Below are 20,618 nucleotides of genomic sequence, written 5' to 3'. Positions count from 1 at the left end.
GGCTCGAGGGGCCAGATGGCCTACTCCTGCTCCTAGTTCTTCTGTTCTTATGTTCTTATGAAATATGCAAAAGCTTGCAGCAGCTTGCAGAGAGTTAGGGGTGGTCTTTAATGCTGACATATCATCAATGCAATTGCTAAACTGATGTGCAGTAAGATCCAAGTGTCAGCATGTAACCTATGGTTGATGTAATGATGTCTACAGGTAATTATCAGTTGCATTAGATGGGAGGATTCATCTCAGTCGAATGTCTGTAAGGTTGTGAGTCAAGAAACAGTGCCAGGTAGGGGGCTGGAGTGGAAAGTGCACTCCCCATCACATGGGCATTCACTTATAGATTGTAATTATTTGTATACTGTATTAATGTATGGTTGCAGCAGTTTCTCTAATTTAGGCTTGCCCATTTAACATCTTCATGCACTGTTTCCATGAGCCGAATGCTCCTGCTTCCTTTACCTGTGCTGGAGCTCCAGCAGGTAATGCCTCCTTTCCCAAAACGAATCTCAATGGCGCCCTCAGATCAGTGGATTGATTGCTCTGTTATCTACTCCACTCCTTCCAAGAGTGCTTTTTTAAAGCTCACTTGTTTTAAACTTTGGGATCATTGCCTCTGTAAACTTTTTTTTGGATTTGACGTTGAAAAACGTCTCGCTGCGAATCAGAAAATCTTTCCACACCTGAGAACATGCACAGTGTTTCCTGGGGCTTGGGTGGACCTTACCTGTCTAGCTTGATCGCAATCTGGCTATATGGGAATGAAAGCCACTTGGCTGAACTTCAGGGACCCATGCCGTTACCAAGGTGGTTTCCAAATTTACGCAAGAATGTAACAAGTTGTAACAATGCAAGTTGTTTTCGAATACAAAACATCTTTCCAGTTCATAAGGACACCGTACAGCCCAAGCTCAACATGAACGACAGATATTGTGATAGTACTTATTTATATTGTAGACTTGTATGAAGCATAAATGCTGGCATAGATCAATCGTGCTGAAGGGCATGTTTCTGTGCTGTACATTCTTATTAGTTATGCCACATCCTGATTATGGTTGACTGAATTTGAACAAAATAGGGAGCATGTGTATTATAATTAGTACACACTTAATTTGGTTGTTCACAAGTTCCCTCTCATACTTTCCTTACTAAAAATGACTAGAAAATACATTCCTAGGGCAAATGAAATAAAGAGCAATTGGAGTGTTCAACAGCTAATTGATCTCTGTTTGATTATGTTACTCTGTTAACTGCTCAATGTTCACAGTATTTGATTGCTTAAGCCTGCAGGTGGAGCTCGCGAGTTTAAGTACCTGACACCTGACAGAAGGCTCCCAAATCTGGGCTGAGAGCATGAGTGTAGAAATCCTGTAATTGTAATCCAGATATATAATCTACGCAGCAAACTGGAGAATGCATAACATAAATATCTTTTGAGACAGAAGATTGTCATAATAAACACCAGTATATTATGGTGCAGACACACACACTGATGGACATGCAGTGGGACCAATCAACATACACAACACCGCATCCAATCACCAGTGAGAGCACACGCACTATAAAGACAGGGGAAAGGAGAGTTCCCGCTCATTCTAGTAGCAGCCAGCTTGGAGCACAGAGCTCACAGCCTGCAACACAGACATTCACCATGTGCTGAGTGCATCACCTGGTTAGGACTAGGCAAGGGTCAACAGTTAAAGCTGGTATTGCATTTACCCACAGTTCAAGTATGTTAATATAGTTAACCTAATAATAAAATAGAGTTGCACCACTTCAAGTTTTGGTGACCTGTTTGTGATCCAGAACACCCAACACATCAAAGATGATACTCTGCCATCAGAATGTGTATTGCACATTTAAATCATATGGCTGTCGAGGCCCTAAATTGTACACAAGTTGTTCTATTTATGTGCATAACAGGCCAGCACTTTTTTTTGATTGTTTGATTTCAACAAGGATTTAGTCATTTTGTAAACTTGCTTGGGAACACCAGGTTATTCCTCAGAGTGATTTATTGTACTTACCAAATTAAAACAGAATCCACACCCTGCTACAGGTAATCATCTGCCATTTTGCTCTGTGTGTGTAGAATTTGAATCCCCACCTATTGTAAAATTATCGCTCTTGGCAGATTTGAATTTGATTTTTGTTGGCAACAACTGAACAAGGCAAGGTGCAGAAACAGGTAGTCATCCTGATCTGTGCCATCACAAACAGGTCATATCTGTGTCATCAAAAACAGGAGAAAAAGATATTCAGGTAAACATCATAGCACATACATACTGATGGACAGATCAACGGACCAATCAACACACACACAACACCACAGCCAATCACAGGCAAGAGCATACACAGTACAAAACAGGGAACACGACACTTCCTGGGCATTCCAGCAGGAGACAGCTCAGGGCACAGAGCTCATAGCAAGCGACTCAGACATCCATCATGTGCTGAGTGCCACTACACGATAGTATTAGGAATAGGTCCACAGATTCCAGGGTTATGATCGAACCTCAGTAACCAGTTTACCACTGTAAATAAATGTTAGCAATAAAACTGAGTTGTACCATTCGCAACCGTGTTGGTTCATCTGTGTAGCAGAGTACCCAACACATCACTGTTAGGATGAATATTAGTAGCATTCTCCAAGCTGCCAGTTGCGCTAGTTGTCCATTCCTAAAGGTCAGATGGTGCCTCTGACTATGTGTGAGGAGACCAGAATTGTTGCTGTGATATTCAAACTTGTGAATGGGTAGAATTGAATTTTTTTTTACTAATTAATTTTTTCCGATCTGGGTGCTAATGCATTGGTCACCTGCTGAATAATATAGAATCACCGATATTGAGGGAGTCCCTTATGGAAGGTTGGAATGAACGAGACCATAGAGAACTTTTTTGACCTTGAGAGCCATAAGCAATGTTATGGTTGTGTTGGAATATGGCTGATAGACAGATACCAGAGCAATTAATTCACTGTCTTCCTGAAGAAATGGAGTTGATGGAGTCAGGTTTTCTGCAAGGTAGGTGTGCCTCAGCTTTTAGTGGCAGAAATGTGGATGTAAGGATATCCTCTGTTATCATCTGATCTGCCTCACATCCTCCTTTCACCCTTTTACAAACCGGGTGCTCCGGTTTCTTCCCACAGTCCAAAGAAGAGAAACTTAGGTGGATTGGCCATGCTAAAATTTCCCTTAGTATTCAAAGATATGCAGGTTAGTTGGTGTTATGGGGGTTAAATGGGGCTGTGGGGCTAGGTAAGGTACTCTTTCAGAGGGTCGGTGCTGATTCGATGGGTCGAATGGTCTCCTTCTGGACTGTCGGGATTCTATGATTCCAACAGCACCTCCAATAGAATATACATTTTCTAAATTATAACAATGATTGAAACAGCTATCAGCCAAATTGGCCCCAATTCACCAAGACATAACAGTTCGAGCATTGAAAATAATATTTAGTGCAACGCTGAGGTAAATTACCATTTTCTGAGATTCTTTTCGAAGCCCCAGTGGATTGTCAATGCTGGCTTTGTACAGCCAATACCATACCCTTTGCACCTTAGCAAGCCCATCAGAATTCATCACAGTGATAAGAGAGCTGCTGTTTAGTGTTGAAAACTTTTAATGCCCTCTTCTTATAGACCTTCAAAACTTTGCAATGCAGAACGAGGCCTATTTCGTCTTTTCTGCTTTTGCAAATGGATACAATAAAAGCAAATTCATGGGCGAAATTCTCCAGAAACGGCGCGATGCCCGCCGACTGGCGCCCAAAACGGCGCAAATCAGTCGGGCATCGTGCCGCCCCAAAGGTGCGGAATGCTCCGCATCTTTGGGGGCCGAGCCCCAACCTTAAGGGGCTAGGCCCGCGCCGGACTAATTTCCGCCCCGCCAACTGGCGGAAAAGGCCTTTGGTGCCCCGCCAGCTGGTGCGGAAATGACATCTCCCGGCGGCGCATGCGCGGGAGCGTCAGCGGCCGGCATTCCCGCGCATGCGCAGTGGAAGGAGTCTCTTCCGCTTCCGCCATGGTAGAGACGGTGGCGAAGGCGGAAGGGAAAGAGTGCCCCAATGGCACAGGCGCCCCCGCGGATCGGTGGGCCCTGATCGCGGGCCACCGTGGGGCACCCCCTGGGGCCAGATCACCCCGTGCCCCCCCCAGGACCCCAGAGCCCGCCCGCGCCGCCTTGTCCCGCCGGTAAGGTAGCTGGTTTAATCTACGCCGGCGGGACAGGCATTTTAGCGGCGGGACTTCGGCCCATCCGGGCCGGAGAATCGCAGGGGGGGGCCCGCCAACCGGCGTGGTGCGATTCCCACCCCCGCCGAATATCCGGTGGTGGAGAATTCGGCAACCGGCGGGGGTGGGATTCACGCCAGCCCCCGGCGATTCTCCGACCCGGCGGGGGGGTCGGAGAATCTCGTCCCATGGGTGAAATTCTCCCCCAATGGCGCGATGTCCGCCGACTGGCGCCAAAAGCGGCGCCAATCAGACGGGCATCGCGCCGGCCCAAAGGTGCGGCATGCTCCACATCCTTGGGGGCCCAGCCCCAACATTGAGGGGCTAGGCCGGCGCCGGAGGGATTTCCGCCCCGCCAGCTGGCGGAAATGGCGTTTGTTGCCCCGCCAGCTGGCGGAAATGGAGTTTGTTGCCCCGCCAGCTGGCGCGGAAATGGAGTTTGTTGCCCCGCCAGCTGGCGCGGAAATGCGGCGCATGCGTGGGAGCGTCAGCGGCCGCCGACAGTTTCCCGCGCATGCGCAGTGGGGAGAGTCTCTTCCGCCTCCGCCATGGTGGAGACCGTGGCGGAGGCGGAAGGGAAAGAGTGCCCCCACGGCACAGGCCAGCCCGCGGATCGGTGGGCCCCGATCGCGGGCCAGGCCACCGTGGGGGCACCCCCCGGGGTCAGATCTCCCCACGCCCCCCCCAGGACCCCGGAGCACGCCCACGCCGCCTGGTCCCGCCGGTAAATACCAGCTTTGATTTACGCCGGCGGGACAGGCAATTTCTGGGCGGGTATCCGGGCCGGAGAATTGAGCGGGGGGTCCCGGAGACTTCGGCGGGGGCGGGATTCACGGCGGCCAACGGCCATTCTCCGACCCGGCGGGGTCGGCGGGGTTATCCTCACGTAAGCTACACATTCTTGCCATTAATGACACATAGCATTATTCACTATGTGTGGGAATTGCTTCCAAATGGAGATGTGCATTCTGTGCAGAGTGTCAATGCTTTGAGCTCTGCAATGCAACAACATAATTTTATTCAGCGACTTAAATTGCAGTCTTTTTTGCACATATTTATCCTCCAAACACATTATTGAGACAGTATATGTATTAGTTATCTGAATCCATAAACATGAATAAAATGAATAGTTTTCTGTACTCATGCAGTTGACTGATTTGTTGTTTCAGTGAAATTGGAAGTTAGCAATTTGACCTACTCAGAGAACCCTCAAGAGTATTGACGGTCAGAGAGATCTAGGTGTACAGGTCCACAGGTCTCTGAAAGGGGCAGCACAGGTGGAGAAGGTAGTCAAGAAGGCATACGGCATGCTTGCCTTCATTGGCCGGGGCATTTAGTATAAAAATTGGCAAGTCATGTTGCAGCTGTATGGAACCTTAATTAGGCCACACTTGGAGTATAATGTTCAATTCTGGTCGCCACACTACCAGAAGGATGTGGAGGCTTTAGAAAGGGTGCAGAAGAGATTTACTAGGATGGTGCCTGGTATGGAGGGCATTAGCTATGAGGAGAGGTTGAATAAACTTGGTTTGTTCTCACTGGAACGATGGAGGTTGAGGGGCGACCTGATAGAGGTCTACAAAATTATGAGGGGCCTAGACAGAGTGGATAGTCAGAGACTTTTTGCCAGGGTAGAGGGGTCAATTACTATTGGGCATAGGTTTAAGGTGCGAGAGGCAAGGTTTAGAGGAGATGTACGAGGTAAGTTTTTTACACAGAGGATAGTGGGTGCCTGGAACTCGCTGCCGGAGGAGGTGTTGGCAGGAGCGATAGTGATGTCTAAGGGCCGTCTTGACAAATACATGAATAGGATGGGAATAGACGGATCCGGACCCCGGAAGTGTAGAAGGTTTTAGTTTAGGCAGGCAGCATGGTTGGCGCAAGCTTGGAGGGCCGAAGGACCTGTTCCTATGCTGTACTTTTCTTTGTTCTAAAGGCTGTTAGCACCATTTTATTTTCCGCCCATTTTTGGAAAAGGCCCGCCTCAGAGCTGTGTGATTTCATCCCAGTTAAAATGAAAGAAGTAAAGTCCTTTAGCCCTCATCCCTCATACCCCCTCACCACTTCCCCCTCCTCCCCACATGCTCTTCATGCTGCATTCATGCAACCTCATGCCGCCCATGCCAAGGGATGCCCCTCCAACCACTGCCTATAGACTCTCATATCTCTAATGCCAAGCTATATGGCACTTCCTTATCCATTCACCAATTAGACAGTGCATGGATCTAATTAACCCAAAAAATATTTTTAAAGGAATTTTATGATAACGTTCTATTTTCTAAAAAAAAAGATTCTCTTTACTAAATGCAAATAAAAGGGATCAATTATCCAGACCCTTTTAAGTATCCATAACAGACACTGCAAACAGTTGAAACATCTTTATCTTCTATAAATAAACATTGCACAATTGACAGAGAGATCAGAGAGCCTTCAGTGCTGGGCATATTCCCTCAATTTCCCAGTTACTGCCTTCGAGTGGCATTATTTTATTTTGACAAATAGGTTGCTCTTTCCAAGGCCTGGTGCAGACTCAATGGGCTGAATGGCCTCCTTCTGCACTGTAAATTCTATGATTCTATGTCAGAAAGTGCCTTGTTGCTAAGGTCTGACCATTAAAATAAGATGAGGCTGCCCGTGGTCACCTCTGGATGGCTTTGGTTTGCTGTGTTCCCAACTGGGAGTGTAATCTGTGGCCTAGTTCTTTGCTCATTATTTGTAAATTCAAACTCAGGTTGTTGAAAGGACTAATGAGTAAATAAATGTCAAGACAGTGATTATAATACCAATCTATCAACCACTGCCCTGTTTTAAATTGACTGGTTGGAATGGAGCACTGATTGCTGTGCTCCCGAAAGTTTGGTGGCTGATTTAATTCATCCCATCTGAATTCTTGTCGGCCAAAAATGATTGAATATGCATCCTGTGAGTACTCTACACAGCCAGATCTTTAAATAGCAAGTAGCTGTTGTGTTCTACAATAGAGATTCTCTGTCTGTTGCCAATAAGGTGGGACTTTGGCACTGTCACAGCCTGACCCATTTTTCTGAATTAGTGGTCTTTTAGACTTCTATGTTGGGTCCGCACGTTCTCTCCGTGTCTGCGTGGGTTTGCTCCGGTTTCCTCCCACAGTCCAAAGATGTGCAGGTTAGCTGGATTGGCCATGCTAAATTGCCCTTAGTGTCCAAAGAGGTTAGGTGGAGTTACTGGGTTACGGGGATAGGGTGGAGGTATGGGCTTGGGTAGGGTGCTCTTTCCAAGGGCTGGTGCAGACTTGATGGGCCGAATGGCCTCCTTCTGCACTGTAAATTCTATGAATCTATGATTCCAGTTAGTAGGCTAGCTTTGCCACCAGGATGGAGCCTGCCATTGTCAGACAACACCAGAAAGTAAGGGCACCATTTCAGTAGGTGAAAGATTGCAAGGCCTAAAAACAGGGACTTAATGAGAAGACTGAGACACCACTGAACCCTCACTCTTCAAAAGAGGCATCAGTGACCCATCCACTATTGCCCCAGAAGCTATTGCCGACCCCCTCCCAGTAGTTCCAGGAGAGAGGATAGGTGTAGTGTTGGTTTAGCTCAGTGAGCTAGACAGCTGGTTTGTGATGCAGAACAAGGCCAGAAGCGCGGGTTCAATTCCCGTACCAGCTTACTGGAACAGATGCCGGAATGTGGCGACGAGGGGCTGTTCATAGTAACTTCATACTTGTGACAATAAAAAGTTATTATTATTATTATTAATAAGTGCAAGATTCAGTCAGTAACAAAGAGCTAAGAAATCGTTGGCTGGGTTCAACCTTCACATTGGCCGTTACATGTGATGATCAAATTAGATGCAGCCTTCCAAACTTGGGCTGGGGAAGGAAAATGGGCCAAGCCTGCTCACTGCCAACTCTGGATGTTTGGTTTGCTGTGCCCCCAACTGGGAGTATAATTTGTGGCCTAGGCCTCTACTTATTGTTCGTAAATTCAAACTCAGGCTACTAAAAGGATTAACGAGTAAATAGTCTTTTGGAATATGATCATAGTCATGGAGTTTGTTCCTCTATTTACCCATATTTTTAGTGAATATCCAGGCTGATTAGGGAGCGGAATACTAAATGCTGCGTAGTTCAATTTCGAGAAGTGTGACCTCAACAAGCATTGTTTATGATTTTCGTTTATGGTACAATTTGTGAGTTGCAATGGAATGTGTGACGTGCGTTGGTACACAGTAGCTTTGCTCCCAACATTGTTTAAAAGCAAGATGCGGCCAGTAGATCCTGGGACAGGCCTCCTCCATGATTCCTGACAGCGTTACGTCTCGCAAGATCGAACTGGATCTCGCGAGATATCGCGATCTGGAACCCTCCGACAATGGGCGGGACTCAGTCTCGCACGGCTAAGTGAGTTTAAGAACCCACTTAGTCACGGTGCTGCTGGATCAAACAATCACCCAGGGTCTACTTGCCTCGCTGAGGAGACGCCGGCCGGGCACCATTCTGTATTGGTCCCCACAAACGGTACTTGGGTAGGTCTCCCAAGCGATTGGAGCCCCCCGAGTGATTGGCCTCCAGGCAGGATGGTACACTGGCACTGCTGGTGCCACACGGACACCTTGACACTGCCAGCCTGGCACCCTAGCAGTGCCACCTAGGCACCATTGCAGTGCAGCTCAGGTGCCAGTCTGGTCTGACCATGGGGCCCAGTTGGTACTTCCAGGCTGGCAGGGGCACTGCCAGGGCACCATTCTGACATTGTCACGGTGCCAGGCTGGCATTTACTCCGCACCCAGGATCGGGCCTGGGGTGCCCTGCCCATGCGAGGTGGGGTTGCCCGACGATCCCCTTATAGATGGGTTGGGGCATTGCGGGGTCTGGGGGTCATGTCGGGGGGGTCAAGAGATCAGGACGAGGGGCGGCACGTGGCATAGTGGTTAGCATTGCTGCCTATGACGCTGAGGACCCGGGTTCAAATCCCGGCCCTGGGTCACTGTCAGTGTGGAGTTTGCACATTTTCCCCGTGTCTGCGTAGGTTTCATCCCCACAACCCAAAGATGTGCAGGTTAGGTTGATTGGTCACACTAAATTGCCCTTAATTGGAAAAAAAATAATTGGGTATTCTAAATTTATTTTAAAAAAGAGATCAGGAAGCCATTTAAAAATGGCTTCCGAGTCTCTTCCTGGGTGAGATGCACACCAGTATTTAACCACGTCATTTCTTTGGGCCTTGGGGAGTTTCCGGCAATGGTAAGCTGAACTCGCCATCGAGACCAGCTCCTCAGAGATTGGACCACCATTCTGAAAGGGTGCCGTTATCTCTAAGTGAGTTTGAGGGTGCCGCAACCCCATCCCCCCCCCACCCGTGGACCATGTCAATCCCACACACACGGGCATTACCCTCCCCCCCCCAACCCCCCAACCCCCCCCCCCCCCCATTCAGGCCTGCCCACCTCCCCTTTCACGTCCCCTCCTCCCTTCAGGACCCCACCCTGCAAGCCCCAACATTCATGACACCCCTTCATACCCAGCCTTCTCCCCCTCACCCTTCATACCGCCCTCTCATCCCCCTGTTCATGGGCATGGCGCTCCTCAGGCCTTGACCACGATGGCACCATGACAGTACTTCTACCAGCCTTGCAATGCAGGGCACCCTGGCAGTGCCAGGCTGCAGTGCCAAGATGCTCAGGTGCCAGAGGGACAGCCAAGGTGCCAACATGCTCAGTCCCCAAACACCCAGGGGTCTCCAATGTCCTGGGAGACGTACCAGGTGCCATTATGCCTGGTCCATGTTTATGTGGACCAGTACTAAATGGCACCTGCATGAGGTCTCGCTAGGGAGTTCACATTAGTTCTTGGGTGCCAGGAAAATCTGGCAAACTGATATTTAAATGAGCCTAATGGCTTACTCAAATATGCTGATCTGGATCTCACCCAGCGACACTAAGTCGGGGATGATGAGGCCGGTAAATTGCACCTGGGGTGTTTTTCGGTACCTGTAGTACTGAGAAAGACCTCTCTATTCAACTTCCCTTTGCCATTTTGTGGCCTTGGTGAGGAACGCCTGTCATTTCTCACCAGTGCAGGAAAACTACTCGTGGATCAGCCCCGATCTTTCAACCCCCCTCCGTGGCATTCTGACCCTCCCACTGCATCCAACTTACCTCTACCGGGGTCCTCAAGCCCTTCCTCACACAACCTCTGATGGGTAAGGCTGGTGCCAGGTTGCCTATGCCAGGCCCGACACCTGGCATAGGCAACCTGGCACCTGAGCACCTTGGCACTGCGAGGTTGCCAGACTGGCAGTGGCAAGCTGGCCAGAGCCAGTAGGAATGCCACCCTGCCCTGTCTCCAACCACCCAATACCCCCCCAGAGGTGCCGTTACGACTGGCCCATGTTTGTGGAAACTAGTACTAAACAGCGCTCTGGCAAGGTTTCCCGGGCGCGGCCTGTAAATCTCGGGCTCGGGGAGAATCCAGTTCAGCATATTTAAATGAGCCATTAAATATGCTGAACTGGATCTCGCCCAGCCCGGGCAAGATCCAGATCGTGACATCTTGTGAGATTTGATTGAGATGTCGCAAATGTCGTAAATGGCTCGTGCGAGATTCAATGGCTTCATCGTGGCATCAAGCCAGGCATGTAAATCGTGTTCTCCATATTTGATAAAGTACCACCAGTAATGTTTAATAATGCCCATGGTATCATACAGTCATTACTGCACCAAAGGAGTTTATTCAGCCAATTAAATACATGCCAGTGACAACTTATTCGGTATTTCAATCAGTTGTGATCTATATCTCCCTGGATTTCACAAGTATATCTGGCCTTATGATGTGAAACGTTTGACTGGAAGCCAACAGAGCAAATTAAACTTACCTGAAGTATTAACAAGAGTGTCTTTGATAAGAGGACATTTCAACAGAATGGTGCTTTCAATCCTAATATATTATCAATTCAGTTGAATGATTGATCTGCTGCTTTCATTAAACCAAGGTGTAATTTTGTCACTTCCCAGTTGCTGTCTGGTAACATAAAGCCCATCATTGGTATAATTTCTTGTAACATTAATAAATAAAATTTTCAATCCTTGAGATAGCATCAAGGGTGTTGTTTTACAATGCGAGTGAATATTCAACTTACAGCCAGCATTCTCAACCAGGCAAGTAAATGGGAGCTTCAAAGAACATTCAGAGAAACCTTCATCTATTACAAATAGTGTTACAGATTCTCTCCGTGCTTAAATTTAACTGTTGCCAGATGAAGAGCAGCAATAAGCTGGTTTTAATTATGATGCATTATAAAGACAATGTTAAAAGAAAAGCTCTTGGTTTGTCCTGAGTATTAGTGATCAGCTTTGCAAAACAAATGGGTGGTGTCAGTAACTATAGCATTTTTTGTGGAATGGAATACATATAATAATTACAGTATCATTTTAAGTTTCTGCAAATCAAGTATTCTGACAACAAGTTAACTGAGCCATTTTTGCTGTGAACTGGAAAGATTTTCATGATCACCCTTCTTTTCTTCATAAAGTGCAACATTCAAAGTAAGGAATGGTCTCTTCTTTTTAAATAAACATGATCCACTTCATTCTTCAACTGTCTAGTACCTTAGATGACTAACTTGTCCAGACTGAGAGCTGCATGTATTTCCATGCTGCTTATGCATGTACCTGATTAACAAAACTAACTCACTGTGACCTTTGTGGGGACTTTTCATTGGTCTTGTTTAATGTTTCATCCTTCAATTCCTTGAGTGATTACTTGGAGCTCACACTTTTAACAAAACTCAGGTTGCACTGTGGGCTATCAAAATAACCTTTCAACTGAAACTATTAAAGTGAAATAAGTTCTTCTCTCTCTGCTGGCTCAGCAGATCATATATAAAGTGTATTTGTGTGATATCATCCCAGTTCAAAAAAAACCATGACCCTTAGAATTAAATGTCACTAATTCAGCTATCACACAGTGAAGTCACAGTGATGGTAGATGCTGCAAAGAGAAATCGATGGTATGTAGCCAGAAATACACTTCTTCATTTCAGGCATTTTGTTGGGACAGAGTAGAAAGAGATTTGCTCATTGTCAAATGGGAATTTGGTCAAATTTGGACCAGAAATATTTTATACAGGTGATTAAAAATGCAACAAAAATGGGAAAATATTCCAGCACTGATATATCTCAACCTTATTGAGCACAAAAATATATTAGGTTCAATTTTCAGGTAATCTGAAAATTAATAAAATACAGATATAATAGAGAAAAATGGTCTTCTAAAATTGCAGCTTAGTATAACATTTTCAGGTTGAAATTTCACCAAACATTAGTTTCAGAAGGATAGTGGAACAATTGTAACGTGCGCCTTGGAGCTTTACATACACCCATGAACCAAAGAACTGTAACTTACAGTCAGGAATTTAATTTCTATCCATTTACGTTTTTGCTTGAGAATTAAACGTTAGCTTGGCTTTGACACTGGTAGCAGCATTCATCTATTACGAGATGGCTGCAGAGTCGCCAACAGTTCACTTTATGCACTGTGGGGTCATTTTCTAGTCTGCTTTTATTGGGCTTAAAATAACAGGCATAGCTACATATCTGAAAGACCCTAAGGGAAATCTGTTCAGAAATATTTCACTAAATTTGTGTTAACCTGGCAGCAGGAGTCTGTTTATTATGCTGGGAGGAGGCTGCTTATATCTTGAATTTTCCAAAGCATATTAGGGGAACATTATAGGACTCTACTGATGAGACGTTCTTTTTTAAATAAATTTATAAAATGTATCATGTTTTCCAATTGAGGGGCAATTTAGCGTGGCCAATCCACCTACCCTGAACATCTTTGGGTTAGGGACGAATCCCACGCAAACCTGGGGAGAATGTGCAAACTCCACACAGACAGTGACCCAGACCCAGGATCGAACCAGTGCTAACCACTGTGTCACCGTGCTGCCCTACTGATGGGAATTTCAATCTCTAACTGGCAGGGAAGATAAATTACAAGCGCTTAATGTCCTAGTGGAAAATCTTGTTTAATTTGATAGTAAACGAATAGGATATTTTACCTGGTCTTCCTTTATAGATATTTCTCTATTATATTGTTCAATAATTTATTTCAATGACATAACATTTTTAAAAATAACAGCAGGATCTGTGAAGGTCATTTCCTCTCATCCCTACTGTGACGATTGAGCTTTCACCAAATGCCCTTGCACATTAAAATGAAATTGACCTTTGCCCCCCCCCCCCCCCCCCCCCCCCCCCCCCTCCAAAGCTCAGTGTATGATATGCTGGGAGACTAAGATGTGGGGGCTGGACGGACAGACACCAGTAGATTGTAAAGGACTGCTGGCTGCTTTTTACAGGTGAAGAACTTCAATTCTCCTTTAAAGAGTAGGTTGTTGGAAACTTACAGTTGGGACGGTAACAACATGTAGCTTTCTTCAAGAAATGAGCTACCCAGGGGAAAGAATGTGTAATTTTAGGGAAGGCCTCCCCTGAATAGCTCTTCAAAATTTGGAGTATTCTTCAGTCATCTCAAGCCACGTTTGCATTGACATGGCTCCAAATTCACATGAAGCATGAAATCTTGATGAGCTGTTCCACAATCAGGGTATTTTCCACCTACGTTTCCTCAAATTGGATGCAGAATAAGATGCAGGTCACTGCGCTCAGTGAAATGGAGCTTCATACGAAAGTGCTGCAAAGATTGCATTTTGTACCATTGAGTAACAGCATCAACAACAATGAACTGCATCCACATGGCGTCATTATCATAATAATTAAAATATCCCAAGGTGCTTCGCAGGGGCAAATCACAAACATGTGTGTGATTTCTTCTCGTCAGTATTTTTTTCCAATTAAGGGGCAATTTAGCGTGGCTAATCCACCTACCCTGCACATCTTTGGGTTGTGGGGGTGAGACCCACGCAGACATGGGGAGAATATGCAAACTCCATATGGACAGTGACCCAGGGCCGAGATCGAACCCAGGTCCTCGGCACTGTGAGGCAGCAGTGCTAACCATTGCATTACCGTGCCGCCCTTCTTGTCAGTATTGCTAGTGAGAGGTTATTACATTCAAGTTGACGGCAGTCTCGCTAGAAATGTTGACTCAAACAAATTTTGCCACATTATTTATGAGCCCACATTTAATGACTAGAGGAAATCGCCCTCATTAATGCGATGTGTCACCTGACAGTGAAGTGGTGAAAGCAATGTTTTTAAAGAGACAAGCTTCTATTTTGATTGATTAGGAATTGAAAGCTTCTATACCTCACTTTTAAATTTTCAAGATTATCGTTTCAATGTTTTGACTCATTTTTCTTTTTCTTTTGTTGCCAGGAGTGATATGTCAGAATGAAAAAGGAGACAATTCTTCACCAAACTGATTTTGGAATATTGTACTTATTTTTCTTAACTCTTGAAGGTGGTTAATATTTTAACCAAGCATGATCAAGCTAGCTCTCCTATACGGAGTAATTTTACAGTAAACACAACATTTCTAATAAAGGGGATTCAACTGCTTTCATAAGAGAAAAAATATGCTTCTGAGGTGATTAGATTTGATTTTCAATTAAAACAAATACCAGCAGGGGAATAAATCAGGTTCAAAACTTTGTAAAATAAGATGCTTTAAATTTTACACTTTTTTATGTTTGAGAATTAAATATCCTATTCATTGTATTTCAGATATTTTCTCAAAAAATAAATGTTTAAAACGTGAACAGATCTTAAAATTGAGCGTTGGATTGTGGTTTCTTTCTTTTGTAAAGTAAGGTATTTTGTCAATAAAAAAAGTTTCCCTGAACCAAATTATCGAATGCAAACTCTCAGAATAAGCTAACAAATTTTAAAACATTGGTCGGTGCCATTCATATAATTGTATACATGATCTATTTATGTATAACTGAAGTTAAAAGCCTTCATGCATAGTGCAGTAAGTATCAAATATTCCCTTCGGAGCCTGGTCGCCATGTAATAACTACAGGAGCGATTTTCAGGCCTGTTTGCCACAGATGCAAATTCCGTTATGGCTGCTCACTCTCACCAGAGGGTCATAACGGGATTTTCACCAGTAAGATCTATGAATGAGGGCGTGAACCTGATTGCCATGAATTTAAATCGGTTTAAATATGTCAAACTTGTGACAATAAAGATTATTATTACAAAGCAGCATAATGCTTATTCACGGTATGTTCCCTCCTCCCGGCGTGTTGTCAGGCCAGCGGGAATCACTACTGTTCTGCAACAATCGTGCTGACCATGCTGGGGGCACGGAGGTCAGTGTAGCCCCAGGGTGGTCATGGACATGGTAGGGCAGTACCCCTGGGCACCCTGGCAGTGCCAGCCTGACCAAGAGGGTGGGACCAAGGGACAGGACAACAACTGGAAGGGGACGGGTTTTTTTCGATGGTGGGGTCACGTTGAGGGGGTGAATTGCCAGCGATGATGAATGGGGGGGGGGGGATTACCGGTGATGAGGATGTGGGGTCTCCCAATATCCATGGCGGGGTGGAGGGGGAATATCTCTTAAAATTGAGAAGGGGCACCCTCTCTGTGGATCTGGGTTTGCTGGCATCTTTAGGCCCTACCCCTCAAGAATGACAGTGCAAAACATGCCCCCCCCTGCTTATTTTGACAAAGTGTCAGCAAGACCTGGAGAGGAAACCTGTCTGTTTATCTGGGCCTACTGTTTTTCAGTCAGAACTGACACTGCCATTTTGGGGGGAAATTCTGCCCCACAAGTACTCTTTGAATTCAGTTCTTGAGCACAAAAGCACTACAAAGATCATTAAAAATGCTTAAAAAACGCATAGCACTAGGAACTTTCATCACAGTGTGTGGCTTTTTTTTCATCAGAAGGCTTACTACCAATAGTTTGCTGAGGGGCACATGTTGAATAGAATTTGGTCGTATCTGCCTAGCTTCAAAAAGCTGGGACTCCTGACGCTGAGTGGTACACTGTATTTGAATTCACCACTATAAAAGTGTATATCTAGCCACAATTTCCATACAATTAATTCCTCACATCTTAATTGGGAAACTGCACAACTGGGAAAAGGCAAAAACCAGTACGTGGTTGCCAACAAGCAAAAGGCTGAATGAACTAAACAGCAGGGTCTTCACAGTATATGGACATAGTCACAGTGATAGAATCATGTCTAAACCATCATGAGACAGTGGGGTTCATTCCAATAATTTTGAGCAGTGGTTGAAGAAGACATACATAAAACAATGAAAAAAGGTGGGTCGTCAATATACTGACCACAATACAACAGTAATTTGGTTCAGTTTTTCCATTCCTGCCTCTAAGTAAGGAGGTTGTGGGTTCAATTTCCGCGAGAACACTTTCAGTTGATAATCCAGGCTGAAATTAGAGCATAATACTGAAGGAATAGCACACTGTCAGTGGTACAATCTGTTGAACTAAATGGTGAGCTGGGTCCTGTTGCCTGTTCAAGTGGACAGAAGAAGTGCAATCGCACCATTTGAAGAACAGGGACGATTAATTTTCCTGACCAACGTTTATTCTCTCACCCAGCACCACCAAAGCAAAGTGGCTGATGAATATCTGATTATTTGAAAGTAACTCCATGGTATTGAAGCACTTTTGACTCATCCTGCAGATTGGCCAACCATTGTAAAAATATAACGTGCGGGATTCTCGTCCAGTGACGCCAAAATCAGAAAACAAAATCAGGTGGAGAATCGTGTGTCAGCCAGGAATCGAGGCTGGTGACGGGCACCTGGTGGAATGCCATGCTCCAGTGCCTTGACAACGGCGTGAATGCGTTCCATGCAGCACGCCGGCGTAGGCATGTAAATTGTATAGTAAACGCCATTGGCATATCATTAAAGGCCCCAACCCGGAAACTTCTGTGCCCCCCACGATGCTCCATCTTCGCCAGGAGGAATTACCAGCACAGTTCACTAGTGTTATTTAAAATCAGAAAACAGGTGCATGGTTGCTGAGGGAGAGAGAGTGTCCGACATCGCTATAGTGTGCTGACAGTTGTGCCGCTGGCCGGGGGGCTTCTGCCAGGGTCGGGGGTGGGGGGTGTTAGTGGGGGGGTGACCAGCATGCAGGCTGTGGGGTCAGGGTGGATGGGCATGGATAACCATTGTCATAGTCGGCAAGGCAGCCATGCGGCGGCGCAAGCTGCTGACTGCCCAATGTGAACTTAGCGCCATATAGATCCCCCCCAAGCCATCCCCCTACATACCCTCTGGCCTCAACCGACCCATCAATGGGATGGGCGTGCTGCAGCTCAACCAGTGCCATCTTCTTGGCTGGGATGACAGTGTGTGGGAGTGGAGTGCCTATATGCGGCTGCGGCTTGTCGGGCTCTCGAGTGCCAATCCCGACCCTGGCGAATCACATGCCAGCATCCGTTGGAATTGCACTGGTTCCTGAGCTAGCCTATTGGGATGTCCTGAACTCGCTCCAGGACCGGTGCCGCATTTGAAACCATAGAACTCACGCAAATCAGTCCCGGCGTCAGCAATTAGTCTCTCAAATGGAGAATCTTCCCCAATTTCATTCTTTCAATATGGGCTACATAATTATAATCCAAGATAAACTTGGTTCACTTTTCTTCCTCAATTTCTATTCTATTTGAGCTGAAACAAGTAGTATTTAAACCCATCATATGAGCACCTTTTCAGTATACCTGAGCTTTGGTGTTTATGGCACTTTGTGTAAAATGTAAAGTTGCCCTAGTCCCAGATGACCATTGGCTGCTTTCCCCTTTGAGAGCTGACTGGTGGTGATTTAACCTGAGGATCACCACACCTCAAGCAAGGTTGCGAAGGTGGGGCCTTCATGAGTAACCTCAACTGATAGAGGAATGAACCCATTCTATTGGCCTCGCTCTGCGTCGTGAACCAGCTGTCCAACCAACTGAGCTAAACCAGTATCTATATATATTAGTACTTCATATTTACTTGTTAGTCAAGGTATTCTTTAACAGTTGGGGCACAGGAGAATTATTGAGGCTAAGTTTGGAAAACTTGCTCTCCATCTAACTCTGCTGTACCTGATCTGAGAACACATTATACAGATTTTGGGTGTCCCAGATGGAAATAGTCCCATTCCCCACCACTGCCATCCCTCACATTTACGGGCACCCAGACACACGATTACATGAAAGACCTTGGTCCATATTTAATTTTAGTTCCTTTTGAGTTTTGATTTTTTGGCACTCTAACACTAATGGCTGGATTTAATCCAGTCAATGTTACTCAATGCAGAATCCATTCCTTCCTCTCCTACATTAGCAAAGGCTACTTTTACGTTGTGAAGAGAGATCATTAAGTTGTTTTGAATGGTGACAACAAAAGGAATGGGAGCTGCTGCCAAAAATAAAGGCAGCTGTTCTCTCATCTTCATTATGACTGTTCTCTGAAGAATTCCAGCATTTCCCGAGTAATCATTCTACATTTCTCTTGAAGCTAAATTTAGTCTTGTCTCACAGAATGGACATTTTAATTATGCAGTAATTACACAGTACTAAAAATCTACATGCTTGCCTCGTTCAATTTTCAGAAGCAGGGAAGTGTATTTTGTGGTAACTGCTTGGTCATTGGCATCATCCAAAAAGTTATTAATTAAAGTTTTAGCCATTTTTCAGAATCACTTTGTCTTCACCATTGATCTTTTGGAATCATTTATGCTACTTACAGTCATGTGCATATTAACACTGTGCAACCTCACTAACTTCATAAATGCTTCACACATTTTTGTACCAGTTGACTGCTTGTGGGAACATTATGGGTAAAGCTATTGAAGGCAAGGAAAAGGAAAACTGAGTCGAGTGCAAGAAACCCTCTAAGTTTTTGTTTGTGGTGTGCAGGAAATTTGCCTATGGGCCTGACCCTTTAAGTTTTTTGTGTGGTTTTGCATATGTAGTAGTTTCAAGTGGCTGGCCCGTATGCAACATGTATGGGAATTTTGGAGATCCAGCCATGCAACATAGAGAGATAATTGGTGCGATGTACTTGTGGGTAGTGATCACAAAGCGATTGAAATATTGAAACTTTTACTGTGCCATTTAGACACTGCCCCAGCTGTTTCTCCAGAAATGCTTGGTATCCATTCCAAAAGAGAATCCTTTTAGAAATGCTGCCATATGGGTTATGGGGAGAGGGCAGGAGAATGGGGATGAGAAACCTCTCAGCCATGATCAAATGGTACAGCAGACTCGATGGGCCAAATGGACTAATTCTGCTCCTCTATCTTATGGTCTTCTGGTCTAACATGGAGAAACGGTGGAAAGACCTTCCCTGGTTCCAACTAAATACTTAATTGCACACAGCGCATCTCCAACCTCCAGAAAATAAACAATGGTGCAGAGTATGTGCAGTCCTGCTGAGATAGAAGACCTGCCCATTCTTCTGCTACTGGCTAACTGACTAGGGCTGTTAGAATAACTAGCCAGCATTGGAAAATCTATGCTATTGTTTCCTTTATGAGAAAGGTCAATCCGAGGCCATCCTGCATCACTTGCAGTTTACAAAATTTCAAAGAATCACCTAATGTTCTTCCTGGTTTGATAACTTTAATGACCGCGGAAGCCAACAGTTGGAAGCAAAGATTTATTTGAACTATTTACAATACTCTGCCCAAGTCAGTAGCAATCCACAATCATAGTCCCCATTGGGACAGCGAACTGCAGGCAGGGCCGGCTTTCATGTTCAGTTCTAATGAGCCCCAGATGGGTGGCCTCCGCCCCCTGCCTGGGAAGCTTGTACTCCACGAGCCCCATGGTGAGATCTACAATGCTTTCCCCATGTGCCTCGTAGGGGTTATGACAATAATTTTATGAACTTTGGGTGCCATAGAGAGAAGAGTTGTCATCCACAGTATAGTGGAAAGTAGATATGAGTACACAGTAGCTATAACATTATGCCCACTTGCATGATTTTTGTTAAAATCTAAACAGACAGGACAGATTTGCAAGTTTTGCAAATAAGTTGGAGTTGGTCCGCAAAAGGGAGAATGAGTTTGGAGGCAGAAAAAGGTGCTGCTGAGTACTGAGATGGGTTTAAAAAACCCATCATGGCGCTGTGGGACTCAGCCCAATTGTAATATGACTCTTTGAAAACCTGGCTTGACTTTATTGAAACTGTGGAGGACTAGGACATGCCCATTCCTGCAATGGAGACGGCTAGATTGGGTGTGGGTCCACAACCTAATCTTGCCAACATCCTTAACAAACATTCCTGAAAATTGGAAACCAGGCAAGGAATCCTGGAAGCATGTTCCAGCCACCACTTTTGCCTTTCTATGGAGTCTCTCCGACTTCATGAAAACTTAGCCTAATGCTATGTATGTACAAAATGCACCCCCATAGTGTATGTTTGTAAAATAATCTTTCTTCACCAACACTGCTTTGATGACAAACCAAAATAT

General features: G+C 45.3%; 1 protein-coding gene across 4 annotated transcripts in view; it reads left to right on the top strand.

Moving 5' to 3' along the window:
- The window catches only part of LOC140393868 (uncharacterized), a 191,829-nt gene extending 176,886 nt beyond the window's left edge, over positions 1–14,943 (top strand). For all 4 annotated transcript variants that reach the window (XM_072480419.1, XM_072480416.1, XM_072480417.1 and 1 more), the window contains one exon: positions 14,549–14,943. In XM_072480419.1, coding sequence (XP_072336520.1) covers positions 14,549–14,554 — 6 coding nt within the window. In that variant the 3' untranslated portion in view covers positions 14,555–14,943. The remainder of the gene's footprint in view (positions 1–14,548) is intronic.
- The last annotated feature ends 5,675 nt before the right edge of the window (positions 14,944–20,618 follow it).

This window comes from Scyliorhinus torazame, chromosome 17 (genome assembly GCF_047496885.1).
Source record: "Scyliorhinus torazame isolate Kashiwa2021f chromosome 17, sScyTor2.1, whole genome shotgun sequence".
NCBI classification, from domain to species: domain Eukaryota; kingdom Metazoa; phylum Chordata; class Chondrichthyes; order Carcharhiniformes; family Scyliorhinidae; genus Scyliorhinus; species Scyliorhinus torazame.
The sequence above is the reverse complement of the archived record's forward strand: the minus strand, read 5'-3'. Positions and strand labels throughout refer to the sequence as shown.